The sequence below is a fragment of the Danio rerio genome, chromosome 17 (assembly GCF_049306965.1).
Source record: "Danio rerio strain Tuebingen ecotype United States chromosome 17, GRCz12tu, whole genome shotgun sequence".
NCBI lineage: Eukaryota > Metazoa > Chordata > Actinopteri > Cypriniformes > Danionidae > Danio > Danio rerio.
The window spans coordinates 21,730,294-21,747,455 of NC_133192.1; the positions used below are offsets into that span (position 1 = coordinate 21,730,294).

The window sequence follows — 17,162 nt, forward strand, 5'->3', positions numbered from 1 at the left end:
TCTGGAGCAAACCAGGGAATTTTAGGCTGACTGCACTTTAACAGTAACAATTAACAACATTATTATTGCCTATGTGTCTTAGTGTGTATACTGCACTGCATGTGTGTGTTTGAGTGATTGAGTGAGATACAACAGAGGTGTGAAAGGCCAGACATTAGCTTTATCACTTGTGTGGTAATAAGACAGAGTGTGTACAGGAAGCAACAGGAAAGGTTTCACATTTGATGAAAGCTGGCATGACAGAGGGCTTCATTTGTTGCTTGCCGCTGAGAGGCTACCGGTGTCATCTCTTCTCATGCTAACATCATTTTCTAAACGGATATTTTGAAAATACCATATGGGCCTCATTTTTCATTTAACATCATGCTTGTGTGTGATGTTTTTTTTTTTTTTAATAGATTGTCGAGTGTGAAATTCTTTAAACAAATTGGTGGTTCATTATGTATAGCAGTGTCAAATGTGGCAAATCAATAGGGCGGCTGTCTAATGCGTGTATGTCAAGGCAAGATAGAGACACACTGGCAGAAAAAGGTTTATGCGGATGCTATCTGTTCTCTGACGTTCAGTTTGCATCTGTGCCTTCGCAAAACATCACTCATGCGGTTTGGTAAAAGATTCACCGATGGCATCAGCAGCACTGCAGAAACACACATACACACACACACACACACACACACCTACACACACACACATAAATTCTGCAGGTATTACCCTGCCAATCTAAAACTCTGCTGACAGAGTCAGTCATTTATATTTCAGATGAGGCACAGAAATTGTGAAGGAAAAGGAATGAGTTTGGGTTACAAAAAATAGGTGCCATTGACACTCAAAACACAGCAGAATGTAGAGAAATACAGAGGGAATCCAGGGGGCTAGAGATGGCGGTGCATCTAGCAGATGCAGCAAGTAGATTATTGATGAAAGAAATTGATTGTTAATAAAGTAAAGTGGTGCAGGCAGATAATTGGAAGTCATATTAAAGTAATATCAATTTGTGCAGTGTGTTGATTTCTTACTGCCAGGTTCATAGGAAACATCTGCATCCTAAAGATGACCTAAACAAAGGTGATAGAAAATGAGATTTGAATCTGAAATCCTTGACTTTTATTTGCATTCAATAAAGACCAAACTACGTATCCATTCTTCATCCGCCATGTTGACATTGCCTTTTGACCTGTAAGAACTGAATTAATAAGGGGATAAATATGAACATAAAGCTCTCAGCGGAAAACTACCAGAAATTTAGTTATATTTTATACTTTCTTCTGCTCTGATGGTCTTATGGGACAGAAAACTGTCCACAAGCTCTGCTCCTCGGTATCTAGGCAGATGCAGTATAGGTCATCCTGGTGTTGCTGATCTCCAGTTTCACAAATGATACAAACAATCTGACATGCTACTCCTTATGCATAGTTTGAGGTAAGGAATAATGATTTATGCAAACACATATTTAGAGTTGAGTTGTGGGAGACTAAAGAGGATTAAACATGAAATCTCAAGCTCTTGTAAAACTACAGATAAATCAAATAAACAACACTGTGGATGTGGAATGCATCTCTAAAAATCTTCAATAAATCCATAACTTCAAATATCTCATATAATTAATGTGTTTCAGAGAAAGTACAAGCACAAACTATAAACAAGCTAAATGAGAGGCTTTTATGATCACGCTTTGAATTAATCAGAGTTATGGAAATATGAACGACTATGTGATAAATAAGAAAGAGTGGCTGCAAATAATCAGAACAATCCTTTATGGAAATTAGACATTCGTTTAATAAATCAGAGTAAGGGAAATTAGGGTGACTTGCTTGAATTTGTGCTGAATACTAATTCGTGCTCTTTTATATGATCTCGCTGGGAATTTGTGCACTTTTTAGTGACACTTTGGATGATACGCCCTGGTTGCATTTCCTCTGTTCACAGGCACATAAAACGAATTTTCTCCATTAAAAAGGTGACGCGCGCGCGCCTGGTGGATTTGCAGCTGCTCGCGCACCAGTCCTCTTTGAGAACTACTCCAGAATATCAAAACCATCACAACACAAAACAATAGATGAAATTCCATTTGAACTTCCCACATGTTTATGATAGCAGTTACTGTGCTATCATAAAGCAAAACACATTGGATGAAGTTTACACTCACGCTGCTGTTGTGTCCGGACCAGAGCACCATGGCCTGATTGTGAGCCGAATCTCCGGACAGCGCAAAGGTGGACGTGATCAGGTGTGGTTCATTCTGCCTCGGACTCTTCCCGATCCCGTCAACTCCTCCGGTACGCCTGAACTCGAACCGAGACCCGGGCGAGTGGTCAGGCGGAAACATACTGCGCTTTTCTCTCCTGTTTACTTTTATTTCCTCTGAAGACCACGTTGGATAAACTTTTCCGCCTTTTTCTCCAGTCTGTTCCGCACTGGATTTGGGTGCGTTCTCAAGCTTCTCTCTCCAAGACACTGAAGAAGACTTTCTGTGCGCTTTAGAAGTAAGTTGAGCTCCATCAAGTGCCTGTATCCAGTTTTTATCAGTGCTGTCATCCGGTACGCTTCCAAAGTCACTGCTTGGCTTGACTTTTGCCTCCACGAGCGCTTCTTCGTTCCTCCGTATTGGTGCGAAACACGAGGCGCAAGTGATTTCTGCGCGCGCTGGGAGAGGCACGAGAACGCAGAGACAAAACAGCGTCCAGTACGTCCGGCTTGACTCGAACCACAAAGCATCCTTCTTATTAATCATCCTTTCGCCTTTTATACCCTGCCAAGTCCACTAAAGTTCTCTTAAAATCCTAGCATAGACACCTAGAATAACTTTTGGCCACGGCAGTGACGTTGCGGGGATACCTGTATGACCGTGGGTGCGCCTGATGTGCGGGTTCGGTCGGTTCTGAGCGGGTGTAGTTACCGGAGGGGTGGAGCTGCTGACTGACACGCGTTCACTCACTCGCTCGCTCGCTCCGGCTTGGATGGAGACCGGGAGCAGAGTGTGTGACAGGTGCGCGCGCGGGGTGTAGCGACGGCCCCGAGGGTCTCCGCGAGCACAGACATCTGGAGCAGGAGAGACTGCATCTTTTCATATTAATATGTATGCCGGAAAACAGATAACCTCGTCTGCTGTCACATCAATGCGAGGATGATTTTAAATACAGAAACAGCAAGTGATAACCGCTGGTAAGGCTTCATTTTAAAAGTAGAAACGAATTAGGTTTACAGCGACTAACAGTTGTTATAAGAGAACTTTTGTCCTTTATGCACACTCATGTCCTTCTAAACCTTAGGGATACCATCAGCTATTCTCATTAAAAGTGAAAACTGAACTCATTGCATTGGTTTAGATCTTTTGTACCTTATGTCCTTTTTAAAAAAAAAATATGGAGCTGTTTTAATTAAGATGTCTTCAAATGAGCTGCTGAAGATGAAGGTAACTGATGTAAATCACACACAGATTATTATCTCAAAGTTTTTTTTAATGATCTCTGTTATACATTTAGAATATTAAAATTGAATAAAGGGATAGCAGCAAATCTACATGTTCTAAACTCACCTTCATGTTGTTTCAAACCAGTATTACTCTCAAACAGACAAGGAGGTATTTTCAGCATTGACAACCAGACAGACTTTGACTTCCATAGTAGTAAAAACGCTTGCAATAACTTTCATTTTTGGCTGAACTATTAGTTTATTGAAAATAATATAACATTTTTATTTATTATTCTCTTAAACTGACAGAAATGTATAATTTTTTACAAATAATAGAAAGATTAATAAAAATGATACTAAAAAGGTTTTGACAGTGAATTGCGTATTGTGTTCTACTGCAATATTGTGTTAATAATTGTTGCAGTATGTTTAATCACCATTGCTCCAATTTTAGTTTGTTAAAAGACATTTGCTAGTTTCTACTATGGAAGTCAATGGTTTAATCTTTATCTTTTTGTTCAGCAGAAATAAAAGCTCATAAACGTTTGGAACCACATGCTGGTGAGAAAACAGTGAGTACATTTTCAGTTTTAGTGAACAGTGGCTTTAAGGTTCTAGGAAGTTAAAATAAATTATGTCAGAATATGTAAGTAGTGTGGACTAGTTTTATAGAGCTTGTGGCTCTTAAGTAGTCTTAAAGGCATAGTTCAGCCAAAAATGAAAATTTACCCACTCTCCCTCAAGTGTTTATATTTATTTATTTTTTCTTCTGAACAAAAAGAAATATATTTTGAAGAAATCTAACCATTAATTTTCGTAGTGTAGTGTTTTTCCTATGAAAGTCAATGGTTATAGGTTTCCAGCTTTCTTCAAAATATCTTATGTTTTATTCAACCGAAGAAAGGAGCTAGTGACGCGGTAGCGCAGTGGGAAGCACGTTTGCCTCAGCAAGAAGGTCGCTGGTTCGAGCCTCTGCTGGGTCAGTTGGCTTTTCTGTGTGAAGTTTGCATGTTCTCCCTGTGTTGGCATGGGTTTCCTCCAGGTGCTCCGGTTTCCCTCACAAGTCCAAAAAGACATGTGGTATTGGTGATTTGGGTAAGCTAATTTTGACCATAGTGTGTGTGTGAATGAGTGAGTGTGTATTGATGTTTCCCAGTGATAAGTTGCGGCTGGAAGGGCATCCGCTGCGTAAAACATACTGTATGCTGGATAAGTTGGCGGTTCATGTCGCTGTGGCGACCCCAGATTAATAAAGAGACTAAGCCGAAAAGAAAATGAATGAATGAAAAGGAAGTGATGGTGAATGAAAAGGAAGTCCCTTGATGGTCAGAAAATAATTAGTAATTTTACATTTTCAGTGAACTATCGCTTTAAGATTCTAGGAAGTTAAATTAAATTATGTCAGAATATGTAAGAAGTGTGGACAAGTTTTATGGAGTTTTTGGTCCTTAAGTAGACTTTAACGGGGTAGTTCACCCAAAATTTAAAAAAAAAATCTTTACTCACCCTACACTGATTATCTTTCTGAGTTTTTTTTTTTTTTCTTCTGAACAAAAAAGATTACATTTTGAAGTAAGCTAAAACCTGTAACCATTGATTTCCATATTGTGGGTTTTTCTTATGAAAGTCAATGGTTACATGTTTTCAGCTTTCATCAGAATATCTTCTTTTGTGTTTAGCAGAAAAAAAGAAATGTTCAAAACAAATGAAGGGTAAGTAAATGATTACAGAATGTTAATTTTGGCTGAACTATCCCTTTAAATACTGTTTAATTATATTTAAATAATTTATTTGGTACACTGTTCTTATTATGTACATACATGTACGGTACATTTCATGCGTAATTATCTTTAAAAAGATATCTGCATGTAAATTCATCTGTAATTAATTTCTGTAATTAAATATACAATATAATTACACTGTTGGCCAGTGCTGGTGTAACGCATTACAAGTAACACAAGTACGTAATAATATGAATTTTCTTATTAACAAGTAAAGTAATGAATTACCTACATAAATTAAGTAATACTATTTGAGTTACTTTTTTAAAAATGTAACTCAAGTTACTTTTTAGATTAATTTATGTGCTTTTAAAAATAGTTTGCTGAATTAAAATGAGCTTAATCATGTTGAATTATGCTCAAAGTGAAAACGAGCTCTTCGCGGGAACAGACAAAAAACAAGATGGCAGAGCCATCATTTCTGTAATGGAAGTATTCTCATTATTTGAACACATGGAAGAAAAGGGGGTAGTCTCAATAAACAGTGATTTTACTGAACTAATAAGACAAAAATACAAAAGTAGCAAACACATTGCTTTCAACTTTCATTAATCTGTATTTATGGCATGTAATGTATAGCATCAGGAAGTTCTCATAAAGTAACATTATTCTAATTTTTCTAAGTTTTTTTTAAGGTGAATGAAGGTTATACAGTGTGCTGTTAAATGCAGAGCTCCTCTGTTTAAAAAAAAAAAAAGAAAAGTTCTGAACGAGATCAAGACTCAGGCAGGTATGAAAAAGTTACTCAAAAGTAACGTAATGCTTACTTACCGTAAAAAGGTAACTTAAGTAATACAACTAGTTATTATTTTGAGAAGTAGCTCAAAATTGTAATGCATTACAAAAGTCCCCAACACTGCTGTTGGCCCAACCCTTACACCTCAACCCACCCTTAAACTTATACATACCAACAAGCCTGTCCCCAATTTTACCCATGTCCCACCTCAATACAATATAAACAAAATAAGTACTCAAAAAATGACTTTAAACTATAAGTTTTTTGGGTCAACTTTATTTATGTTCAATCCTAAATTTGTATAAAAAAATCATTCATTTATTTTCTTTTCAGCTTAGTCCCTTTATTAATCAGGAGTCACCACAGCGGAATGAACCGCCAACTTATCCAGGAATATGTTTTACTCAGCTGATGCCCCTCCAGCTGCAACTCATCATTAAACACCCATTCACTTTCATTCACACACATACACTACAGACAATTTAGCTCACCCAATTCACCTTAGTGCATGTCTTTGGGCTTGTGGGGGAAACCGGAGCACCCGGAGGAAACCTACGCCCACACTGGGAGAATGTGTAAACGCCACACAGAAATATAAGTAAATATTAAGACCATGTAATATAAAGAGGGATATTTGGTCAAACAAACTTACTGACTAACTAACAAAAAAAAATCTTTTACATCAGTCTGTGTTGATGTGAAAAAATAATGGTTATAAACATGTTATAGACTGCACCATATGGGAACAAAACTAATGATAATAACACTAAGAAGAAACAACATCACTGGTAGATATAAATGTGAAGAAGTATGACATAATGCCACAACTTTGAGGAATTTGAAGATTGAATATATTATGGATATTATCCATTTACTGACATTTCCTTTAACCCTTTAACACGATACAATAAACAATTCAAAATATGGATCAAACGCCATGTAAAAAAATCAATACAGAAAAGTCCATTACATTGGACTTCAATCCTCAAGACGTTTCTAAGATGTCAAATTTTTAAAATAACATCATAATGTCAGAATTTTCATTTTCTTACAAGCTATTTCTTTCATTTTAAAGTTGATATAGATTTCTTTTGCACTCAAACTGACTTCTATACTGAAACAAAGAGGTTTAGCATTGAACCGCTGCAAGACACAATAAACTGTAACCTACATAAGTTAAAAGCATCTTGATTCTCAGTATAAACACATTGAACGTCTCTTTGGTGAACTGCAATTTGAGAAAGGTTATAAAAGGCAAGCATGAAGAACATTTGCATACATGATTAATTTAAAAACAACCTGTCGATAGCATGATTAGAGAGAGTAACAGACATTACGGATGAGAGAAAGAGAGAGAGAGAGAGAGAGAGAGAGAGAGGGCAAGAGATGTCTTTGCTCTCCTTTGGGAAGGAAGTGGCTGCTGTTTGAAGCAGGAGGAGGTAAGGAAAAGCTCTTTATGCAGCTCAGTTAAAATATGCACAATTACAACTGGCTCTTTGAATGAACTGGAACATTTCGCACACAGACAAACACATGCATGTTCAGTCTGACATAAAGAAGGTCAGAAATATCCCATGCTTTTTTCTTTTGCCACAATTAAGGTGTACTGAAAATTACCCTAGCTCTGTCTGTCACTGAAAACCCAAAGGATTTACATAAGCTCTACTTTATTTCCAACACTTTCAGCTGAACTCTAACCTTTTCTAACAGCAAGAATGATTTATTGAACTGCATTGTAGTCACTGTCTTAACTCATCAACTGACCAATTTGATCAACTTGATTTAATTTGTTGGTGCATTCAAAATGAATTCACTTTGTGCGATGGATTGGCAGTGATATTTGGTAATGTGTGATAATAAATGATATAAAGTTGAAGGTGACATTATTAGCCCACCTTGGAAATTTTTATTATTCTTTTTTTATATTTCCAGAGTGCTGTTTAATGGAGGGAATATGTTTTCAACACTTTTTAAAACATGATAGTTTTAATAACTCTTGAAACTAATGTAATGAACAGAGGTTTATTCTATTTGTTCTGTTCTGCCAATAAAAAGCTTAAGGGTTATAATATTGTCCTAAAATCATTTTAAAAAATTAAAAGAATTTCCCAGCCAAACTAAAAGAAATAATACACTCTTCAGAACAAAAATATAATAAGAAATACTGTGAAAATGTTCTTGCTCTGTTATATATATATATATATATATATATATATATATATATATATATATATATATATACTGCATCAGGCAGCTCAAAACAGTATATTGTTTCAGCATCGATATTGCAGTGTGTGCATCCACAATAGTCACATTACAGTATATCTAACGTTGAGTCTGAATTATTGACCAGGAGCTGATGTGATTTCTAGAGTCACTGCTAACCTTAACCATAACAGAGTGAGTTTACCATTTGCATGTGTTTTTATGGACCATTACTGTGCATTTTAAAAGAGTTTAAAACATTATGATACTTGGAGGTGTAAAAAAGATTGATTAAAGTTACTTGGATTTTTTGTCTTGTTTTTACCAATTATACTTTTTAAAGCAAAAAAATAAGACTATTTTACCTAACCCATTGGCAGATACTTTTGCTTGTTTTAAGGAATAACTCTTAATTTTGACTTATTTCATGTAAAGGTGAAAATAAAACAATATTTTTACTTCCTGTGAGAAGTTTTAGATATTTGTTAAAAAAATTTGCATTTTGAGACTCCCCGGAAAAGCATCAAGTAGAGCAGGGGTGGCCAACCCTGTTCCTGGAGAGCCACCTTCCTGAAGATTTTAGTTGCAACCCATATCAAACACACCTGCCTGTAATTATCAAGTGGTGTTCAGCTCCTAATTAATTGGTTCAGGTGTGTTTGATATGGGTAGCAACTAAAATCTGCAGGAAGGTGGCTCTCCAGGAACAGGGTTGGCCACCCCTGGAATAGAGCTATTCAGTCCATCTTGTAAAACTGTATTCATATATATTATAAATTAAATATATACAGTTGAAGGCAAAATTATTAGCCCCCCCCCCCCAATTATTAGCCCCCAAACCCTGAATTATTAGCCCCGTTTATTTTTTCCCCAATTTTTGTTTAACGGAGAAAATATTTTTTTAGCAAATTTTTAAACATAATAGTTTTAATAACTCATTTTTAATAACTGATTTATTTTATCTTTGTCATAATGACAGTAAATAATATTTGATTAGATCTTTTTCAAGACACTTTTATACAGCTTAAAGTGACATTTAAAGGCTTAACTAGGTTAATTAGGTTAGGGTAATTAGTCAATTTATTGTATAACGATGGTGTGTTTTGTAGACAGGCGGAAAAATACAACTTAAAAATGGCTAAAAATGTTGACCTTAAAATGTTTTTTTAAAAATAAATAACTTCTTTTATTCTAGCCTAAATAAAACAAATAAGACTTTCTCTAGAAGTAAAAAATATGATCAAAAATACTGTAAAAATTTCCTTGCTCTGTTAAAGATAATTTGGGAAATATTCAAAAAGGAAAAATGGATGCTTACAGCAACTATATAAGACGTTTGGCCTCTTTGGCTTTTTCATTCATTCATTCATTCATTCATTCATTCATTCATTCATTCATTCATCTTCTGCTGCTTTTCCGGGGCCGGGTCGCGGGGGCAGCAGTCTTAGGAGAGAACCCCAGACTTCCCTATCCCCAGACACTTCCTCCAGCTCTTTGGCTTTTTCTTGCTTTATAAAAAGTGTATTTTTAAACTTAAAAATATATATTATCCAAATATTTTAAATGATAATCATCACTGCGTTAAATATTTTATTTAACATTTGTTGTAATTATTTTTTATTTATTTTTAATTTTTTTACATTTCATCTCTTATAAAATGTTTCCTAGCCATTGAACTTTAAAAATGCTTTAAAAACATTTAAATTGCAAAATGATTTCCCAGTAATATAGATTTTGTAAATTCTGTATACAATAATTCAGCCCTGGGGAGCAAATGGGACTTTCTGTTTGTCTACGTATTAAAACTATGCAAAGGAAAGCCATATTCTCTGTGTTTATAAGGCATTTCTGCATATGAATGCATCGAAATATGGCTGTGTACTCCTAAACAAAGACAATCATCCGTCTAAAACAAAACCTTTTAAATGCACTAAAGGTGTGTCATTTCACATGACTAATTGCAGCATCATACTGTATTTCAATGGGATTCCTTGCCCTTGTTGTCTCCATAAATCATTTGTTTGTGTTTTGAAAGGAAGCTCTTTCCTGGCGGAGCGCCTGGTGTAGCGGCGATGTGAAGGTGACTGACGGGAATGTTTTGCATGTATTGGATAATTGGCATTTCACTAATCACTTTTTGCTGTGTCAATGCTTTGTCAGATTTTCTGACAGATTCGAGGGAAATAAATCAATAACCTCTTCCTCTGTGACATTTTTACTTTAGGGCAGTCTCTGTCAGGATTTCCCTATAATTCCAGCATTCCCAGCTCCACTGGTTTTATATAATATGTGCAGCTCATTGGTCCTAGTCCACTCAAATCCTGTACTGTAGTATATCACGCATCTGTCATATTCAAACACAAACAGTCTTCTGAGCTTTTTACGAAGTACTGCTGCAAAATATAGACACTTAATGTCACATTCTTCAGACTGACGTATGTTCATGCACATTCAAACACATGCAAAGACTCGCAGCCTGCAGGCAGTGTCCCATTTGTAGTGTTCTCAGTCCATGCAGGAGCTTGTTAGCTCTGACACTCCTGTACGAGATCTGACAGACACTGAAATGGCCTCCTCCTGCACACACACACACGCACACACACACACACACACACACACACACACACACACACACACACACACACACACACACACACACACACACACACACACTTATGCAGACATGTGAAAGAGAGTGCTGCAGAGCTTTTATCACTGCAGTTGCCATTGTGTGTAGTAGAAAACACACACACACACGTACTTTCATTGGTCCTAGTGGATGGGCTTCTCTGTTGCGCAGAAACAGTCAACTGAGAAAACGAGAGAGAGAGAGAAAGAGACCAGAAACTGACATAATGAAGCAGCTACACTCACACTGGTTGGATATATTTAAAACAAAATTGAACAAAGGGAAGGGAAAGAATAGCAATGAAATTCCTGACTGTCCTGAAACTGAATAATCCATATTAGATTAATTGTTTCTACGAAGACAATGTTCTTTTGTTCATTACGGCTCATTATCTGCCCAATGTTTTTTTCGTTCTGTTCATTACGGTTCATTATCTGTGCAATGTTCACAGTCAGAAGAAATCTCTGGATTTCGAAAAACAATCCAAAGACAGTCTTAAAGTGCATTTTAAGCTTGGATTTTGATGGTAAACACGTTGGCATGAGTCTCCTGCAAGGTCAGTAAAGGTCTTCCCTGATCAGCCTTTGTTGTTGCAGAACTGAAAATAGCTTGTCAGTGGCAACATTATAGACTGAACTTTTAAGAGCAGTTTTTTTTTTTCCTCTTGGCTGTTGTGATTGGGCTCAAGTGAAAGTTTGAAGCTTAAAGTGTTAGTTTAACCACCTGCCATTATTTACTCACTGTCGTGTCATTCCAGCCGTATTACTTTTTTCTTCCACTATACACAAAAGCAGTTTTGAGACATGTTCATGCTGTTCTTTTTCATACGATGCAAAAAAGGGGGATTTTATCAATCTCTAATATGCATGATAAATATTTGTACACAGTACATATGGGATAAATTCCAAGTGTTCTGAAGCCATATGATGTCATATTTATGATAAACGGATCAAAAAATGACAATGCCATTTGTTGAAAATCTTCCAACCTGAATTTCTAAAATTTTTATTCATGTTTGACGTCAGTTATGATTATGTAACCAATTGTGATGTGGTTTTAATATGCTGAGAGGGATGTTTCAGTGAATAATGATTTTAATAATGAATCAAAAAGACAGCTTCAGAAGAGTCTGCTTTACTCTCCACAGCTGAAAGCCAATCTGATTCGGAACAACACTCAAAATAAAGGTTATTTATTGGCATCTGTGGTTCCATGAACCCTTAAACATTCCCTAGTAACTTTTTATTGCACATGAGGTTCTTTACAGTGGAAAAAAGATGCTTTAGGGGATTAAAATTTTTACATTGAGAAACTATTCATTTAAAGTTTCCTTGGGGAGCTAAAATTGTTTCTTTTCTGGCATCACTTTTTGTCCCATAAAAAAAATTATTTCAGAAACCTATATATGTAAGTTACATATTTATGTCATAGACTTTTGTGTATGGATTTTACAGATAAAGGTATACACTATGTAATATATGCTTTATATATAAATGTTTTTAAAATATTGCACAAATTACCCTTTACATATGTTATTCAACCATTAGAATTACAAATGTGTACATATATGTTTACATATATTAGCTATAATTCTGTATACAGTACACACTAAAATATGCGGGGGTTTTGCAACCCAACATTTTGTCAAATATGGACATACTCAACGATTGCAATAGTGTCTGGATGCAGATTTGGATTTTCAAGCTGAGTCTGCATATCTTAGACATTCAATGTCAAACACAATGTACTCAATTGAGTTAGTTATGTCACTGTGAGGGGTTGGGTTAGGTGTGGGCATTAAAAAACATTGTATGCATCTCAGCTTGCAACTGCATCAAGTCTGCATCCAGACCCTTCTCAGCGATTGGGCTCCTATGTCACTTCAATTTAATTGAAAAAAAAATTAACCCAAAGTTGTGTTTATGCATATTTGACCTGACGTTGGATTACAACTACCCAGCATTTGTGTATGTTCATATATGCCCATATATCAGATTTCGGCATGAACCCTGTTTTTAGAAAGATGATTAAGTGATGGCAGAATTGCCAATTTTGATGAAATACCTAATAAAAGAACTTTATTTCTATAATTTCGATTGAGAAGTGTTCTGTCAGACAGTGAGTTAGAGGTTTCTATACAATTGTACGGTGGCCGAGAGAGCTTTACGTGCTGCATTTTAAGAAAGCACATGCAATTACAAAAACACCAGCAAATAAAGAAATGATCTTCATCCATTTGACAGCACACGTGTTGCAAATTCTCACAACACAAACAACTGAAGAAACGTGCAGCAAATTGGTCACAACACTTGCAAATATGGACGTAACACAATGGAAATGTTTCAAGAGGACCCAAAAGCATGACAGACCCTGCTGAGATGTGGATGTGTTTTTTTTTTTTTTATGTTGTGTAATCAGGAAATTAAAATAAATGAATCACTTTTCCAAGACCACCAATCACTTCACTGACCAACAGTCACGGCATAATACATCCATATCTCAGCAGGGTCCATCATGGTTTTGGGTCTCCTAAAAACATTTCTTTTGAGTTACTACATATTTGTAAGTGATGTGACCGATTTGCTGCGCGTTCCTTCAGTTATTTCATTCATTCATTCATTCATTTTCTTGTTGGCTTAGTCCCTTTATTAATCTGGGGTTGTCACAGTGGAATGAACCGCCAACTTATCCAGCAAGTTTTTACGCAGCAGATGCCCTTCCAGCCGCAACATATCTCTGGGAAATCAGTTATTTGTGTTGTGACCAATTTTCAGCACATGTGTTGTCAAATTGATGAAGATCACTTCTTCATTTGCTGGTGTTTTTTGTAATTTTTTGTAAGAATGGCCTGGCTGGTATGAGCTAATAGAAAAGCAACAGTAACTTAAATAACCACTCGTTATAACAAAGATATACAGAAAAAGCATGTCTGAACACATCCAACCTTGAGGCAGATGAGCTACAGCAGCAGAAGACCACACTGGATGCCACTTCTGTCAGCTAAGAACAGGAAACTGAGGCTACAATTCGCACAGGTTCACCAAAATTGGACAATAGAAGATTGGAAGGATGTTGCCTGGTCTAATGAGTCTCAATTTTGGCTGCGACTTTTGAATGGTAGGGTGAGAATTTGGCATCAACAACATGAAAGCATGGATCCATCCTGCCTTGTATCAACGGTTCAGGTTGGTGGAGGTGGTGTAATGGTGGGGTTGATATTTTATTGGCAAACTTTGGGCCCATTAGTACCAATCGAGCACTGTGTCAACGCCACAGCCTACCTGAGTACTGTTGCTGACCATGTCCATCCCTTTATGACCACAGTGTACCCATTTTCTGATGGCAACTTCTAGTAGGATAACACGCCATGTCATCAAGCATGAATCGTCTCAGACTGGTTTCTTGAACATGACAATGAGTTCACTGTACTCAAATAGCCTCCACATTCACCAGATCTCATTCCAATAGAGCACCTTTGGGGCCACTAGTAAGGTGTACCTAATAAAGTGACCAATGAGTGCACATTGTAAAAGCGCTTAATAGAGATCAATGGAATTTACTTTAATTAGCACTCAACTTATTCACAGTTTAAGCGTTCAATCTGAAATGCAAAAGGTAAAGCCATTTTAAATTGCATCCCAGGACTAAATTACTCCAACACTGTGATCAGTTTTATTCTGATGTTTATTTCGGTTTCATCATTTACACATTCTTTCAGTGATTGCGCCCGCTGTATTGACCCATTGTCATAACAGTTAGGCGAAGCAATTGATAAAATGTCTATTACGTAACAAAACTGTAGTCGACAAGATTAGGAATAAGAGTACCTCTTACAACAAATTTAATGTTGAATATCGAAACAGTGACAGACGTCTTGAGGGCAATAAACACAATCAGTCTCAGACCGGACTATCAGTTACAATTACACTGGCAAATTAACTATTAATGGATAATGAAGACCAGCACACATAAGACGTGTTTCGTCTTTAATGGGGTTTTGGATTCATTCTCTCTGTGTTTTAATGTTTACTCTCACTCTCTCTCTCTCTCTGCTTTTCCTCGCTCTCCAATTACTGCCGCAGCTTCGCCATTCAAAATCTTAATCAGAGAGCAGCCTATTCATTTATATACAAGCATCCATGCATATTACCAATACAAACACATGCGCGCTCACAAATATTCACAGGTCTTTATGGCTCTGCCGAGTGCATTTGTTTATTGCCACTGGAAAGCAAACACCATCTGTTAATGAACAAACTCTCTGACCCACTTAGTTTCATGCACTCCCTCTTAGTTTTACACCAGCACACGCTCCAGACAGACAGAAGTTCATAAGTGTGCCATTTGGGACAGAAAAGAATACTATTCTTCTTCACATACATAGAAAGTAGTGAATCAGTTTGTGCCGTCTAATGTTTTTCCAAGGCATGGCATAAATCAATACTATCAGATTGACTTTGGCTCTTTGGGAAAACAAATCAATAAATAAGTTGTTTTCTATATGAGTCCCTTAATAGACATAAATCAAAAGAAGAGCCTATGAGATGTGCAATGGATTAAAAGAGAGAGAGAGAGAGAGAGAGAAGAGAAGAGTGATGTCTACCTTTCTGTTATTGAATGGCTAGAACGATATGAGTAAGAATTATTAGCCTCACGCAATAACCATATATTTAAATAATGACAATCAATAAAAAAGAAAAGGCTTTATTGGATGCTGGTTTTGCCCTTAGGTTATGTAGTTCTTAGTCAACAGGGTTACTCAAAATATTACTTGCTAAGCTACTAATGAAATGAAACTAAAATTAAGTTTGGTGCAGAAATCATTTTCACTGTGTTGGTTTTTGATGCGTGTGTTAATGAGGATAGATGAGTGATTAAAAATGAACCAGATGCATGCTGTCAAAGACAAACCATAACTAAAAAAATACATTCATAAAACCCAGCAGTAGTTTTACAGAAAGCAGTCAACTGTGCCAGTAGCATATAGTGCAGTGAGGATATTAAATGCTGAAGCCAGATGTGCGGCTCTCTACACTACCTGACAAAAATCCTTTTGCCTGTCCAAGTTTTAGAACCAGCAATAATAACTTGACTTCTCGTTAATGATTTGATATCAGAAGTGGCTTATTTGAAAGGCAAAGGCCTCTACATCACGCTTATTTTACCAAAATAAAATATGATAATGTCTTGATTTTTAATAATTTAATTAGAAGGGTAAAGTCTGACTTTGCTTAGACCAAAGGCTTGTCACTTAACAGAAATAATGTACTGTATAGAAAAAAAGCAGTGGAAAAAGAATCAATATTGTGTATGACTCCCATGGGCTTGGAGGACTGCATTCATACATCTCTGCAATGACTCAAATAACTTATTAATAAAGTCATCTGGAATGGAGTTCATCAAGATTTTTTTGATTCATCTTCAATGCCTCCTCCTTTATCTTACCCCATTCATGCTTAATAATGTTCATGTGTGGTGACTGGGCTGGCCAATCTTGGAGCACCTTGACCTTCTTTGCTTTCAGGAACAATATAAGATAATGTAATGTGATAGGATGTGAAGGCTGAAGTATGAAAAGGAGTGCAATTCTTCTTAAATGGTGGCCCTCTCCTGTGGTTTGTAATGTAATGGGCAGCACAAATGTCTTGATACTTAAGTCTGTTGATCTTGCCATCCTCTCTTCAGATCTCTCGACATACTGAATGAAACCCCAAACCATGAATTTTCCTTTACCAAACTGATTTGTGTTAGAGTCTTAGGTCCACGATGGTTCCAATAGATCAGAGGCATAGATTTAGCTTGGACAGAGGGCACGCATCCCCACTAATATCCGCCAACTATTGCAATGTCCCCTCCAATCTTTTAATTCACTTAAAAAAAATATGTTGTCAATATTAACATAGACATGTTTAAGAAAGGGTTAAATCTTGTCTCTTAAGTCGTACTGTCCCCAAACACATATGAACAGTGTGATAGGCTGAGCCTTTCCCTGAAGTCATGTGAGAGGCTGTTGCTGCATTCAGGTAAGAAGTTACAAGAATAAGGGCTGTTTCTCAATATGTGTTCTTCAGCGATCTTGTGTCCTCCTGAACTCAAAACTCAGAATTAGACCATTTGAATAATAAGAAAAATTCAAACATATATATATATATATATATATATATATATATATATATATATATATATATATATATATGTATATATATATATATATATATATATATATATATATATATATATATATATATATATATATATATATATATATATATATATAGTTGAAGTCAGAATTATTAGCCCCCATTTTGAATTTTTTAAAAATATTTCACAAATGATGTTTAACAGAGCAAAGACGTTTTCACAGTATGTCTGATCATATATTTTTCTTCTGGAGAAAGTC

General features: G+C 36.1%; 1 protein-coding gene across 3 annotated transcripts in view; it reads right to left on the bottom strand.

Annotated features, from left to right (window-relative positions):
- The window catches only part of sorcs3b (sortilin related VPS10 domain containing receptor 3b), a 109,655-nt gene extending 106,791 nt beyond the window's left edge, over nucleotides 1-2,864 (bottom strand). For all 3 annotated transcript variants that reach the window (XR_012393343.1, XM_073928441.1, XM_679014.9), the window contains exon 1: nucleotides 2,147-2,864. Coding sequence is in view for 1 of the 3 variants with exons in the window: in XM_679014.9 (XP_684106.5) it covers nucleotides 2,147-2,731 (585 nt within the window). In the remaining 2 variants the exon portion in view is untranslated. The remainder of the gene's footprint in view (nucleotides 1-2,146) is intronic.
- Nucleotides 2,865-17,162: the final 14,298 nt, after the last annotated feature.